This window comes from Lotus japonicus, chromosome 5 (assembly GCF_012489685.1).
Source record: "Lotus japonicus ecotype B-129 chromosome 5, LjGifu_v1.2".
NCBI lineage: Eukaryota > Viridiplantae > Streptophyta > Magnoliopsida > Fabales > Fabaceae > Lotus > Lotus japonicus.
The window spans coordinates 44134238-44149165 of record NC_080045.1 but is presented as its reverse complement, the minus strand read 5'-3'; the positions used below and the strand labels follow the sequence as shown (position 1 = coordinate 44149165).

General features: G+C 38.2%; 2 protein-coding genes across 2 annotated transcripts; both read left to right on the top strand.

The window, feature by feature from the left end:
* Nucleotides 1-875: 875 nt before the first annotated feature.
* Nucleotides 876-5523, top strand: LOC130721273 (uncharacterized). The gene is made up of 7 exons (XM_057572038.1): nucleotides 876-1034; nucleotides 1471-1557; nucleotides 3862-4116; nucleotides 4201-4365; nucleotides 4635-4688; nucleotides 4840-4983; nucleotides 5137-5523. The coding sequence occupies exons 1-7, from the start codon at nucleotides 876-878 to the stop codon at nucleotides 5521-5523; spliced, it is 1251 nt and encodes a 416-aa protein (XP_057428021.1).
* A 3900-nt stretch (nucleotides 5524-9423) lies between these two features.
* Nucleotides 9424-11037, top strand: LOC130719610 (uncharacterized). Its single transcript, XM_057570228.1, has one exon. The coding sequence runs from the start codon at nucleotides 9424-9426 to the stop codon at nucleotides 11035-11037; it is 1614 nt and encodes a 537-aa protein (XP_057426211.1).
* Nucleotides 11038-14928: the final 3891 nt, after the last annotated feature.

The following is a 14928-nucleotide window of genomic DNA, read 5'->3' as shown; positions in this document are numbered from 1 at the left end:
AATCTGTTGTCGTGGAGTTAGGCCATGGTGATTGCTGCATTTTCGACGGTTTTGTTTTCGTGGTAAGAATTTTTGTTTCGTTTGGTAGCCTTGGTTTGATACAACTATTGTGGTGTGTCTTGTTACAGATATTTTGGGGCATTAAACGGTTTTTGGTGTTATGGTGTAGGGTTGAATTCTTTGATTTGCTAATCACATGGGAGAGTGTGTTCACATGAATTATTATCATAAATAAACTTTGCCTTATGTTGTTAACATAGTTTCACCATCAACTTTGCATACATTTATCTAAATTTACACCTAAAATTATCTTAAAATGAAAAAAATACTAAAGTTATACTAAAATTTTCACAGAAAACATTTTCACAGAAAACCCGTGTGAAAGTTTTACCCTATAACTTACATAAAAAAATATTGACTTTATATATATATATATTTTTTATTAGCAAAAAAACAAAATCATTGAAAGGAAGTACAGGGGGTACTTCAATCCCAATTACAAAGGGGAGAAAAAACAAAAAGGAGAAAAAAACAGAAAAAGTTGCACAAACTTTATATATTAATACTTGGTAATATCCATACGACATGTTTATTATGCTTATTTAGTTATTTATGTATATATATATATACTATTATTAAATTATTTATTCGTATAATAAAAGTCGTATTAATTGAGTCAAACTTACTATATTTATAAATTTAGATATGAGCGAAAAATAGTTAAGTACATAAACCTAAAATTTTACAATAAATGCATTAATAACTATATTCATTTTTATGTTATTTATTTGCATAAATTTCTTGTATAAATCTTAGTGCCACTTTACATTTTGCATATTTCTTGGTTAGTAAGTGACAGTTTAAGAGTATAGAGCATGAAAATTTTTAAGGTTGCAATTTTGTTGCTTTGGGTGTTGTTTGCCTCTTGTAGCCAATTAGCATTCAATGTTGAAGCAAGAGCTTCATCACATTCTGATAGAGAAATAGAAGCTAAATTGAAACTCCTCAACAAGCCTGCTGTAAAAACCATCAAGGTAATCAATTCACACACTTTTTTTTTATAATTTGTTATCGTTTTAGCTTTTACATTCTTGACTCTCTCTTTGTAATGTTTTCATATAATTCCCTCCATTCAAAAGCTAATATATAAAATGTGTGTAATTTGTTTTTTTACAGAAATGTGTATAGTTAAAAGAGGATAAATTTTAAGAGTACTTCATTTTTAATTAGCATCTATCATCTTTTTCACGTTTTTTTTTTGAAAACCAAGTTTTTTTTTTGTCATAATATTGGAATGTGCATCAGAAGTTTTTAAACATTTTCAACAAAATATTTAACGAAATGATACTGAATATCTAGAAATTTTAAATATTATCCAATTTTAATAGTACAAATATTATTAATAACCTTATTAGAAGGACTGTAAATTATTGTATTTGAATATTAAACTTGCACTTATTTTTTCTATAGAGTGAAGATGGTGATATTATTGACTGCATCGATATCTACAAACAACCTGCTTTCGACCATCCTGCGTTGAAAGATCACACTATTCAGGTACATTATTAGGTCGACTGTAGAAAGTGTGGCCTCCAAATCGTAACATTTTTTAGTGAAAAATTTATCATTTGTATGTTTATATTCAAAGAGAATTGTAAATTATAAAATAATAAATTTAAAATAATGTGTAAATTATAAACACAACCTATTAATCAATCTATATCAATATCAATCGATCAAAATATATATATATATATATATATATAACTTGACCTATAATTTAATAACAATACTAATTTGTTTTTAATAACCGTTATATAATTCATTATATTAATTACTAATGATAACTTTTTTCTATTTTTCATATTTAAAAATAAAAATTTATGATTTTGATGAACTTTAATTATTAATCACAACTTTAATGATTTTGATGAACTTTAATAATAATAATAATAATAATAGTAATATTAATAGTAAAAATGAAATGTAATGTCGAATCGCATTCATAAAATATTAATTAGTTATTAATCATTTTATTAACTACTAATTGTAAAATTAAAATTTACAATTTCTCCTATTTAAAATCAAGCATTAATATTATGTAAATTTTAAGTAAAAATCACTACTTGAAGAAAAATTTCGAATAATAATATTAATAAATTTAATTTAGTTAGACTTTATATTTATAACAATATTAACTAGTAATTAATAATATTTTATATTTTGAACTAATTGCAAGACTTTATAATTTCTCGTTTATAAAAATTGAGATTAATATTATTTAAAATATAATTACTAATCACAATTTGATGAATATTTAGAAAATAATAAATTAAAATAATAATTATTTTTATTTATAACAAGTGTATTAAGTATTAATGCTAGAATACCTTATTTTCTAAGTGTAAACAAAGAAAGTCATAATACTAAAAAATACTAAAAACAAATATATCATATACATATATATATATATAGATATTTCATTTTATTTTATTTTTGAATAAATGAAAAGGTTAATTAGTTATTTTCTCATTTTCATTATTATTATATGTTAATTAATATTATAAGAATTGGTTATACAATTAAACTATTAATTATTGACCTAAATATGCGATAAACAATATTATTAATAACTATTTTATATTTTTCATTTATTAACTATTAATTATCAACTTTTTTAGTTTCTTAAAATTAAATAATATACTAAGTATAGACTAAATACTATTTTGTCTATTAAATTTGTAACATTATTATAATTAAAAAAGTTAATTTAGTTTATACTTGATAGTTGATAAGAGTTTAAAAAACATGTTACTATAACCTAATTGATAACATAAAATCTTGTCACTTTATTTAAAATATTTCAAATTCATTTAATTATGTTTCATATTATTAAACAAATAAACCATTAAATTTTTAAAATTATTTTTATTCTTATCATTAAGTAGTAATTATTAATTATTAATTACATATGAGTAATATTAGTTATTTACACAAATAGAACTACAATACTATTTATTAAATCGTGTCAAGGGTCAACACAATTAATTTTCGTTTAATAAATTTAATATTTTTTTCTATTTATTTTTTGAAAATATTATAATTTTATATAATGTTAAAACATATTGGTAATAAACTCGTGCAACGAATGAGTATTATATCTTGTTCTAAGTATATGAATACCATCTTAAAACTTTAGTTTCACCTTAAGATTATAAACAGGTTGAATGACATACATGACCCGATTCATTGAAGTTCTATAAGATATCACTAATCATTTCACCATTTTACTATTTTAGAGGTGATTTCAATTCAAGCTAGGAAAGTTTTAAAGCAAGAAGATATAAAGGCTTAAATGTCCTAAACAAATGTTAAACTTGATTCGTAAATGCTTGATTTGTTTGTATTCACAAAAACTCTTAAGTAGAAAATTCTTTTGAATAAAATAATGTATTTTATTGGTTCTTTTATTAGTAATTTAATTTAGTCATCACGCGTCGGTTCTTGAAATATATACTAGATTTTCTTTATTTTGATATAATATTAGGAGTGAAGTCAAATTTACCACACTTACGGGCATTCGGGTTAAGTGTAGTTAATTTGGGCATGATCATTGTAGTCATGATATTTCTACAATAATATTGGGATAAATTTTCGAGTTTAACAATCACATGTTTTTTTAATCTGATTAGTTAGATTTTCATCAAACAATGAAGATTCATTAATTGTAGGGACTAGACAAAAAATTGGTAATCTTGGTGGAACCTTCAAATTCATAATAACAATCACTCTTATGATTTATTTTCATTTTATCCCGATTAAATTGACAGAATGTGCACTATTAACCAATGAATTATGCAGAAAATCCCTGAATTCTTTCTAGGATCCCAAAACTTGAGCACTTTCCAAGCGTTTCAGACTTGGCAGAAAAGTGGAAGTTGTCCTGAAGGAACTATCCCCATTCGAAGAATTCGTGAAGAGGACCTACTAAGAGCAAAATCTCTAGATCAATTTGGACGAAAACCCCCAATACATTTCGTAAAATCAACAAACACCACAAACTCCAATTCCCGTATATTCAATGGCTCTGACGTATACATTCCAGAAAACCGCTCGGTATAGACTTACTATATAATTATACACACACATGATATATCATTTTGATTTTGTGTAACTAATTGGTTGCAATGTGACATGCAGAAAGCATATCTTGAGACTGTGGGATACAACTTCATAGGTGCAGAAGCAGATATTAACGTTTGGAATCCAAGGGTTGATCTTCCAGATGATTTCACCACTGCTCAAATTTGGCTTAAGGCAGGAAATGGTCCTCAATTTTTTGAAAGCGTCGAAGCAGGCTGGGTGGTTAGTTTACTGTCTCTACTTGCAATTTCAAGTTAACCATATCTTTTACGTGCGTGATCTAATTGTGAATAGTCAATATTAAAAAAATAGAGTCATGTAACTTTTTAAAAGAAAACCAATGTCACAAGTTAACCATTTTTATTTCAATCTCTCATGTAAATAATTTATAATATGGAGTATTATCAGTGAATATGCAATTGACTATTTCTTTCTTTCTATTTTCTCACTCTGTCCTCACTCTCCCTATATATACACATATGTTTGTTTAGGTGAATCCAAAGTTGTATGGTGACAATAGCACTCGACTCTTTGCTTACTGGACTGTAAGTACCTAATTATATATTGAAAAGTTAGTCATTCTACTTGATGGTTTAGGTTCTTAAGTAATATTAGTTATTTAACTTTTAACCTCAAAATATAGAGCAGAGGAAATCAATAACATTGACTTTTTGTTTATTGATTTCCACGGTGCAGACAGATTCATACAAGTCAACAGGTTGCTTTGATGTTACTTGCCCTGGGTTTGTGCATACAGGCCAAGTAGCACTTGGTATTGCCATAAAACCAATTTCACATTCACGTGGATCACAATATGATATCAACGTTGGAATGTTCTGGGTAATGCTCACTTTTGTTCTTCAAACTCAGATATATGTTATTGAATCATTTTAAACACACATAAATCGTTTCAGACCTACCTAAAAATTATTTTTCACAGTTATTTGGTAACATCAACTAAAATATTAAATACCTTTTTGTGTGCTAATTCAGGATGAAGCGGGGAACTGGTGGCTTAAAGTTGGCAAGAATATGCCTGTGGGTTATTGGCCTGCGAAATTATTTGGTGCCACAGGGTTGAGGCACAGTGCCTTATTAGTTGAGTGGGGTGGACAGGTGCATAGTACGATGGTGAAGAAAAACCCTCACACGAGAACAGCCATGGGGAGTGGTGATGTTGCACAACATCGTTGGGGAGAGGCATGCTTCATGCGCAATTTGAGAATTAAGGATTACTCACAACAACTTAAGTACCCTGCAATTATAAACACAAGGGCTGAAGAACCATATTGTTACAGTGTCGACAATGATGTCAAAGATGGACAAGAACCGATATTCTATTTTGGAGGGCCTGGACAACAATCTCCTTATTGTCCTTAAATTTTCATAAAATAACATTACATAGATTGACTATTAACCAAAGGAAAATGCTTTTTTGAATTTTTTTTCACTGAATACTAGTGATTGGGGAATTATTATTTGTTGTGTTTTCCTTCTTTTCTCATTGCCTTCATAAGCAAAAATTCACACTACATAAAATTAATGGTTTATAACAAAAATTCATAGGCATTGCCCAATTCGAATACTATCAAAACGATGATCTTGAAATGTAAGTCCTGAGGGTTAGCTCAACATTCCAATGGTCATGTCTAGCTCAAAACGCATTTCCACGAAACCGGTTGAATTGAAAATTTAAGATCAATACAAACTTTAGATATCAAAGCCAATTCAAAATTAAAGCATCCAAGATCCACTTAGAAAATTTTAAAGCATCTAGTAATAAGTCAAATACAAGTTCAAATGGCTAAGTCAAACTCAAGTTCAGAAGAAATTCAAACACAAGCCTCCAAAATTGTACAAGAACGAGTATGCAAGGCAAATTTGAGACAAAGAAATTAAAGTCCACTTCAAGGAATTTGAAGCATCCAAGACTCCAAGACACTAGACCAAGTTTGAAGGTAGTTTCCTAGAAGTGATTTCCATACGCGTTTTGCAGTTATGCTATGACCTTAGTTTAGGAAGCAAATTTTAAGTTTCAATATTATTTGTTTCTAATGTGAAATCAAATTTTGATTCCTAACACTGAATGTTGTGAAATACCTTATATTTATGGTTATGATAAAATACTTCCAACAGTGTCAAGTAAATGAATTTCCTCTCATCTTTTTACATTTTAGTGCTTGCAATATAGTTCAAGTTCTTAGCTTGTTCTTGCATTTGAACCAATAATTACCAAAGTGTTGATCTTTCAAGTTGTCACCATGACAATTGTCTTGCCTACATTAAGATATGACAAATACTGTGAAACCCTGAATTAAATAAATAATGTATTTTTTTATTTAATTTTCATAAATTATAGCAACACGTGTTATTATATTATTTATTTGTGAGTGAAATATTATTCGCTCCATGATGGCCGAGAAATATCTTAAGGAATAATTTTGTTATATTAATTAACTAGTGTGTTTAAACATGCGTTGCATGGAGGGTTTTTATTTTCGGATTTTACCCATGACGGTTGATATACAGGAATTAGTAGTTGCACCAAGACGAAGATAAGACTTTCATAGTAATGACAAAAAAATTTAAATTGAAGATTTCAACACGGATGAACAAACAAATAACAACAATTAATGAATGATAAAATATTAAAACCAGTTATCATATACTATATCTGATTAGTCTGATGAATATATGAATGTGTTGATAGAAATCTTCAATATTGGCCATCTAGGTAATCCAAGTTTTGTGCTTAAGAAGCTGTAAATACATCGATTTGTATATATTAGGTTTGCTATACAGGATAATAAACAAAATTAAGTTTCATTGGACATTAAATTAAAATAATTTCCTATATTTATAACATTGACTACTTTGAATAAAAAAATTGTAGTTCATTTATATTGGATCTTGGTTCCACTATGTAAAAGGATGAACGTGCAAAGATTGATTTTTCACCATTCTGTTACAACATGATGACTAAATTTGAGATCAAATTCAGAATGTTATAAAAAAAAATTAGATCATTAGAAAACAAACCTTTTACATGTTGTCAAACACTTCTTGGTATACAACATTCTTAATTGCGTTTGAGAGGTTTCCTTCATCCTCTAAAATCAATCATTTCAACCATTTTCTTGATTTGACTCTTGAAAGAGCAACATAGAGCTGGCCATGAGTTAAAATTGGTCCAGGAAAATATATGTCAATATGAGATAAGGTCTGACCTTACTTTTGTTTATACTCATTGCAAAGCATAAAGTGACAAGAAATTGTCATCTTGAGAATTTGAATGGTAATCCAGAACCAGAACCTCCCAAAGGTTCAACGCGCACTCAGTGACCTAGATCAGGGCCCAGATATGGACTAACTGTCGGGTCCGGGTCATGTCAAGGAGTTCGATCTGACACCAGCCCCGCCTGAGATTGGTCCACTTGCGACTGAGCCACCATCGATGAAGCTTCTTGCTCCATCTAGGGTTGCGACTGAATATCCTGAACTGAGATCTTATTAGCGAGTCGCTCGTCGTGCCGACCGACGTGGAGCACAATGGCGATGTTCTAACCTCGTCTCCGTAACCCGTAGTTCGCATGTAACGCCCCGATTTCTCGAGTGTCATACAGTAAATCAAGCATCACCATTTTCGTAAAGAATTTTCGTCAATTCAATTATTAATTTTGAATTAAATGACAAAGGTTCATTTTACGAAATTCATAAGACTTTATTCTTGAATCATTTATAGTTGAACTCGAACATATAAATATAAAGCGTCGGATAGCTGAAATAACGTTTGCAATTAAATAAAAGAAACAGTAATCACACCCACGTGTGAAGTTGTTAAAGTACAAAACCATAAACTCATTACATCTGAAATGAAATAACAAAACCATAAAATAGTCTGACATAATAATTAAATAAATAAGTTCGATGCATAACTCTCAAGTCCCCAAAATAGAAAAACTCTCAATCCCTACCCCCATCTGCACTGGAAACCTCAATGATCTCCTTCTCGAAGCAACCTCTAACCTGGCGACGCATCTTGAAAAGTGGCACGACTGGTGGTAGAGACTCAAGTGGCGGAGCCTCAAACTGACCGAATACACAACAAGCCTCCATGTAACCCCACCAAGCCGGTGCTACAGGTACTCACCCATTCAACTCTGTCTTGTCATCATGCTTTGGTTTCTCAGCTCGAACCTGTGTTGGGACTATAATCTGCTCTACCGGTCGCTGGGACTCGACCGCTGCTTCTTCATAAGGATCACTCTCCACTAATGCTACTTGAGAGCCTTCGTCCTTCGGGTAAAAGTACCGTGGAGGTGGATGGACTGGGCGAGACCCCAGGGTCCCTCGCCCAGGGAACCCAGCCTTAGGCGCGGGACATGCCTGGATCTTGGCCCGCTCTCCCCAAGGCCCAACCGGCCCATTTAGACAGATTAAAGGCACGAAGACCCAACCCCAAATCTATAAATAAGGGACGTTTACCAATTGTAAGGGACTCTTAGCTTATTTGGCAATAACAACATTGAGATTCAGTTATAATTCTCTCTCTAAACAGTTAAGAGTTCATCTCTCTAAGATTTCCGATCACACTCCACACACTCTAGGCACCATGCCTTGATTCTATGTTCTTGACCGGAACATTGGCGCCGTCTGTGGGGATGGGTAGATTTCGATTCCCGGACCACATGGATCGCGATTTGGTTACGCGAAGCTCGTTACTCTGTTACGATTTCCTTTTCAGCTTTCTTGGAAGATCGTGATATAGACCATGCGTGACTCGTGATTTGATTGGGAGAAGTTCAATTTTCTGTGGAAACCTGTGCGATCCAGGTACTTGCTATTGAATTCTCGGTTAGGCAGCGGAGCCTGATGGAGCCTTCTCGCCAGCAGCATGGCAAGGAGCAGGAGCGAGGCTACATTTCTTCCCCGCGCACTGCGAGATTGGATAGGCATCGCCGTGCAGAGACACGCTGTTCTTTAAGCAGTGATTTACAGTTGCAAAATGAGTGCCTCCAAGAGCAATTGAGGTACTATCACCTTCGACAGTGGAATCAAGAAGAAGAGGAAGCTGAGGCCGCTGCTGAGGTCAAACCTTTCTCGACGGCAGTGCGAGAGGTGACTGTGCCGGACGATATGACACACCTCGCATTGAGAGCGTACGATGGGAACACTGATCCACAAGATCATTTGCTTCATTTTAATGCAGAGATGGCGATGAGCGCGGTCTCTGACGCAGTGAGATGTAAAATGTTTTCATCCACATTCTGAGGAGTGGCTATGGACTGGTTTATGACCTTGCCTCAAGGGTCCCTAGCCAAGTTCTGTGACTTCTCATCGAAATTCCTTAACCATTTCTCCGCAAGAACGGTTGATGACTTGTTTGATATTCGGCAGCGCGAGCGCGAAACTTTGAAGCAGTATATGGAGCGATACAGTGCCGCATCCGCGAGGTTCGAGGAACTGGAGCCACGCATGTGCGTGTGCGCTTTCAAAAGCGGTTTGTCCCGGGGAAAGTTTAGTTGCGAATTACGTAGGGAGTGGGCGTGCTCAATGGCGGAAGTCCGAGCTCGAGCGGAAGGCTATATCCTGGAAGAAGAAACTGAAGTACACAAGAGGAAGCAAGAGAGGGCGACAAGGGTGACGCTGGCAAGAAAACGGATACAGGGGGAGGAAGCGAGCCACGGGCAGAAGGTTAGAAAAGCTGACCGGCTTGTTAGGAAAGGCGAGGAAGGGCAACCCAGTGCGGGGAGAGATAATGTCGGATGCCGGCGTTCTTGGCGAACGGCTAGAGTGGGCCGGCGAGCGAGGCCGAGAGAGCGCTCAGATAAGGAATTAACGAAACAACTATTGAAAGCAGGAATCGAAGACTTAGACAGGGAAGATGATCGCAACATGGACCCAGAGTGCAAGGCGGATGATCAGTTCAAGTGGTGTGAATATCACAACTTAGAAGGCAACGACACCACCGACGGTTTTAGGCATAAGGGTCAAATCAGGCAGCTAATCAGGGCGAGGCAATCGCAGGCGACGAGGAGGAAAAAGACTGAGGGGTCTGACAGCGAGAATGACGAAGGAATGATGGAAACGGCTAACGTAATTGCTGAAGGATGCGAGGATGGCGACGACATATCAATAGCGGGACGAAGACAAGCGGGGGAGGCAGCATCGATACAGGTGTACCCAGCGCAATTTGGGTGCCCACACCCGGATATAGTGGTATCAAGCGCAGATTTTGAGGGAATCAAGCCTCATGCAGATGATCCGCTGGTAGTAATGGTAAGAATTAACAGTTTCAATGTGCAGAGGGTGCTCCTGGATCAAGGCAGCTCAGCAGATATAATCTACGGGGATGCGTTCGAACAGTTAGGGTTAACAGACAAAGATTTGAAGCCATACACAGGACACTTGGCAGGCTTTTCGGGAAAGCAAGTTCGGGTACGCGGCTATGTGGAGTTGGACACAGTCTTTGGGATAGACGAAGACGCCGAGCTTTTGAGGATAAGATACCTAGTCCTACAGGTTGTAGCAGCTTATAACGTCATCATAGGGCGAGACACTTTGAATCGCCTTCAAGCAGTAATGTCTACGGCCCACCTCGCGGTGAAGTACCCACTAATCTGCGGAAGGATAGGGAAAATAGAGATAGACCAAAGGAGGGCGATTAAATTCCATGATCATTGTCGTACCTTATATGGCAGGAGAGGGGCTGGCGATGGACACAGGTCTCATGAGATCGGGATAATTGCAGGCAAACAGGAACATCTGGTAACACGGAGCCAAAGTGACTCGGATGGACGTTGGCGAAAGCGGAAATGGGGCGAAGTCCAGAAGGAGTCAGGGCGAGGGATCCCGGGAGGCGAAGAAGAGCGTGCCCGTTGCTCAAACGGATAGCGAGTGGCGCGGCGAGAAACGGGACATAAGTGCAACCACCAGAGGTCTATTGGCGATCGAGCCCAGGCTCACCGTGGAACAAGAGCGACGCTTAAACGAGTTGGTAGGGGAAAATGCCGACCTCTTTAATTAGGAACTAAGTGGGGAAATTTCCAGGGGGCTGTTCACATCTCACCGGCCCTCTCGGAAAGCTAAGGGAAAGGACAAACAGAAGAAGAGTCGTCAATGAAAGAGGAAATGCGAACACTTAACGGATGAGGGTAAGAGGTCAGCAAAGTTAGCCCGTTATACTGAACCAAAAGGCGAGCAGGCTCAAATCCCTTTCTACTACAGGATTGTTGATAAGGGCGACGACGACGAAGTGTTAGGGGTGATACTGTGATTAAGGAAACAGCTACTGGGAGGGAAGCAAGACGAGAAGGCAATCAAAAAGCTAGGACTAAAAATAAAGATGCACTCTTTTTCTCCGCCACGGGATTTTTTTAACGAGGCATCCCTCGATGTAAAAATTCAAACAAATCAAATACAAAAGGATATTCTAAGCAATACTCCTAGCTATCGAACCAAGACGGCAGCCTGGTGGGAAAAATTCCCTGAAGGTGGCGATCCCAACAAGACCTTGATGTCTGGGGATCGCTCCGGGGAGTCCGGCGCTGACCGTAGCCCATGCAGGGGACGTGTGCGGATGAGCTTCCCGTCGCCACTTGTTGGCGGCGTGCGCGAATAAGCTCCTTATCCAAAGAACCTCCCCGAAATATGAGCGAGTCAAGTCTTCCTGAAACGCGGGAAGCATTTTTAACTAGGCTGAAAGTCTCGGGTAAACTCATATGGCCATTGGGCCCCGAGCAATTGTAAGTCCCCACTTAATATAGCAGGGGGGCCACACCTGATCTTACGGGAAATATGTGTGTGAACGAAAGCCTCGGTCAAATACCGAGCGAAATTCCTAGTTATACACAGCACACTCTCGAACAACTACTCACAGAAAGCTCGCAATTGAGCACTTATAACGCATGCTAAATGGCGAAAAACGAAAGGCAGAGATAAGTTGCGGGCCGCTCGCCTCGCCCGTACAATTACCTTTCGCTCATTTAAATATTCATTCCTTCATTTATTTATTTATGTCATTTTGGTTTCCTAACTCAATTATTTGTTTGCTCGCATGATCTTATTAGTACACGACAAAACAATTCAGGAAAACAAAAATTTTATTCAAATATTCTACGTAATACATTTAGAAAGGAGGGTTCCTCTTCATTTCCCTACATTTTTTGCGCTTCTCTATCCTCTCGAGCTCCAACCGGTATTGCCTGTACTCCAGGTTACAGAGTTTCCAGCTCAACTCCTCCTTCCCAGGACCTTCATCTACCGTCCCCAGAGCTATTATCACCGTTTCTTTTTCCTCCAACAGATCCAGCTCCCGCTGGCAGAGCTCTTGAATTTTTTCCACGAAGCAGAGAAAATCCCGGAGGATAGCATCCATTTCAGGACTCAGGTCCATCCCTAACAGTTTGTTGGTCAGGTCATAGACGCTGGGGTCCCTCGGATGCCTGACGTTGATGAAGAGATCTTCATCAAAAGCTTTTTTCCTGAGCTCTTCCAAACAAGCGATGTAACATGCCATTTCCTGTGGCGTTTGATGTTTGAAAGAAAGATGGAATTTGATGTTTCAGGAAGATGAGGAGATATGAGCTTTACTCGGCGGTTAGACTCCATTTATAGCTTCAGTTTTATCTCCGGAGAGTTAATAATGAAGCAGTTTTACGAGGAGTTTGCCTTGAAAGGAGGTGCAATTTGTGTTGAAAGGCTTCCCAAGGACGGTGGTCAGCGATAGACTGTTGGGATTTGAGAAACGTGTTTGATTTAAGGAACGTGTTCAAAGCAGTTAAAAAAAAGGAAGAGAGAAGAGCGCGAAAGATTCTCATTCAAAAAGTAAGAGGATGGGGCATTAATACAACAAAAGTTATTAACATTTTCATGGTCATTCTACATCTTCGTTTGATAGGAAATGCTTGGCAGAGAAGCCTGGAGGGTCGGGGTTCCCAATTAGCCATGCAGGAGTAACCTTTTTGAACGCCCCCATCTGGCTTAGATCAATCCGAGGATGGAGATGCTCGATTTGAGCCTTGGCGAGGAAAAAACCTCGGTCGCGTTCGAAGAGGGCAGCAGTAACAGCTTCGGACCTGATTTTTGCCTCTAAAGCTTCTGCGTCGAAAGGGGCCAAGGGCTTCGCCAGGGACAAGGCCTCGTCTTTCTTTGCCAGTTCCTCGTCCTTCTTCGCCAGCTCATCACCTTTCCTCGCCAATTCATTGTCTTTACTTGCCAGTTCAGAGCGGAGATTCTCAAGGTCAGCGTCCATCGAAGCTAATAGATCTGCCCTCGCATTTGATTCCAGCCGCACCTCTTGCTGCAGTTCAGAAAGTTTCCTCTCCAATTCAGAAATCTTCCTATGACGGAACTCCAAGCTGACTTCAGCACGGGAGGACTGCTCGTTTAGCTCTTTGGAAAAGGAAGTCTCCTTGGCGAACAGATGAGCAGTGAGTGCCTCACGTTCCTTGGCAAGTTGGGCGTTGAGGGTGTGGAGGCGAGATACCTCAGATCGCAACGCGTCAGCGTCCCGGGCGGAGTGACTATAGCAGTGAATAACGTGGAGAACCGTCGCCAACGCGCCTTCGGACACTCTGCCCAATCCGTGCTCTTGAACCCTCTCATTCATCTTAGCCACCTGGGCAGGCGTAAGGGATATGGAGTATGGCAGCCCTCGACTCTCAAAGCTCGAAGAGGGAGCATTCGACGGCGGCAGAGGAGTTTCGTCGGCCGATGCCGCGCCTTGGCCAAGGGACGGCGGGACAACTGTTGGCTGGGACCAGGCCCTATCCACGGATTTACTTTGAGAATTTGGAGGGGAAACCGGCATCACCTGCGAAGATTCTCCGAGGCGGGTTAAGCTGTTGAAAGGCTGTAGTTTTTTAAGGGAAGGGCGATGTGATTCCTCGCCAAGAGGTCGCTTCTCGCCCGCCTGGATTTTCGGCATGGATGCCTTGTCACCGTTCAGATTTACTCGAGGAGGAAAGGAAATTTTTTGATGACTCTTGAACAAACCTAAGATCTCCCCACTGACTTTGTGCATTTCTCCTGTGATAAAAAGAGCGAGGGTGAGGCAGTTTTTTTTAAATAAAAGAAAGTAAAACGTAAAGTAGAAGAAAGGAAGAAAAGTTCACCAATCACGCGGGCACAATCCAAAACCAGAAGTTTGGCTAAGAAGCTGATAACTGCTTTATTAACAAAAGTCAAGGGGTCCTCGGGCGGGTCTATCACTTGGTGTACTTCTCGGGTCCAGTAAAGCGGGAATCGGGCAACCCCGTCTCTATGAGTAAAAACCTCAGGATATTCATGGGAAACCACCACTTTGAAGAACTTCTGAGCCATGTCGACAGTAATGTTGGGCCAAAAGGGGTTGAAACGCTGTCGGCCGGTCCTGGCTTCTAGAGCAACCCAACTACGCGGGGAAGGGGGCTGGACAGGCACGTGGTAGAAGTAGAATAATTGGGAAGGTTCAGGCTCTTGCTGAATTGCGTCACCAGAATTTCGAAGCAACGCAAGAAGGCCCAGTTGTTGGGGTGAAGTTGGCTAGGGGCGACGTTGATGCTCTGGAGAACTGAACAAATGAAGGGGGAAAAGGGAAACCAAGGGCGTAGGTATAAAAGAAGTGAGGGGCACCCACGAAGCGATCCGAGGGGTGAAGCCAAGGGCGTTTAGTGGGCGAACAAGCGCTAAAGCGCATAAGACTGTCAAGGGGCTTTTCGTGGCAGAATCCACTAGATTTCGAGGAAATCTCCCAAATGGACGATTCCTGCTTTATGTTGGATCGCTGATTGGGCATTGTTCCAC

What these genes read in the sequence shown, in the direction of transcription:
- LOC130721273 (XM_057572038.1), top strand. Translation starts at nt 876, where the DNA reads ATGAAAATTTTTAAGGTTGCAATTTTGTTGCTTTGGGTGTTGTTTGCC. An exon ending in TGAAAGATCACACTATTCAG is followed by an intron (nt 1,558 to 3,861) that starts GTACATTATTAG and finishes TGAATTATGCAG; the next exon opens with AAAATCCCTGAATTCTTTCT. An exon ending in GCGTCGAAGCAGGCTGGGTG is followed by an intron (nt 4,366 to 4,634) that starts GTTAGTTTACTG and finishes ATGTTTGTTTAG; the next exon opens with GTGAATCCAAAGTTGTATGG.
- LOC130719610 (XM_057570228.1), top strand. Translation starts at nt 9,424, where the DNA reads ATGGACTGGTTTATGACCTTGCCTCAAGGGTCCCTAGCCAAGTTCTGT.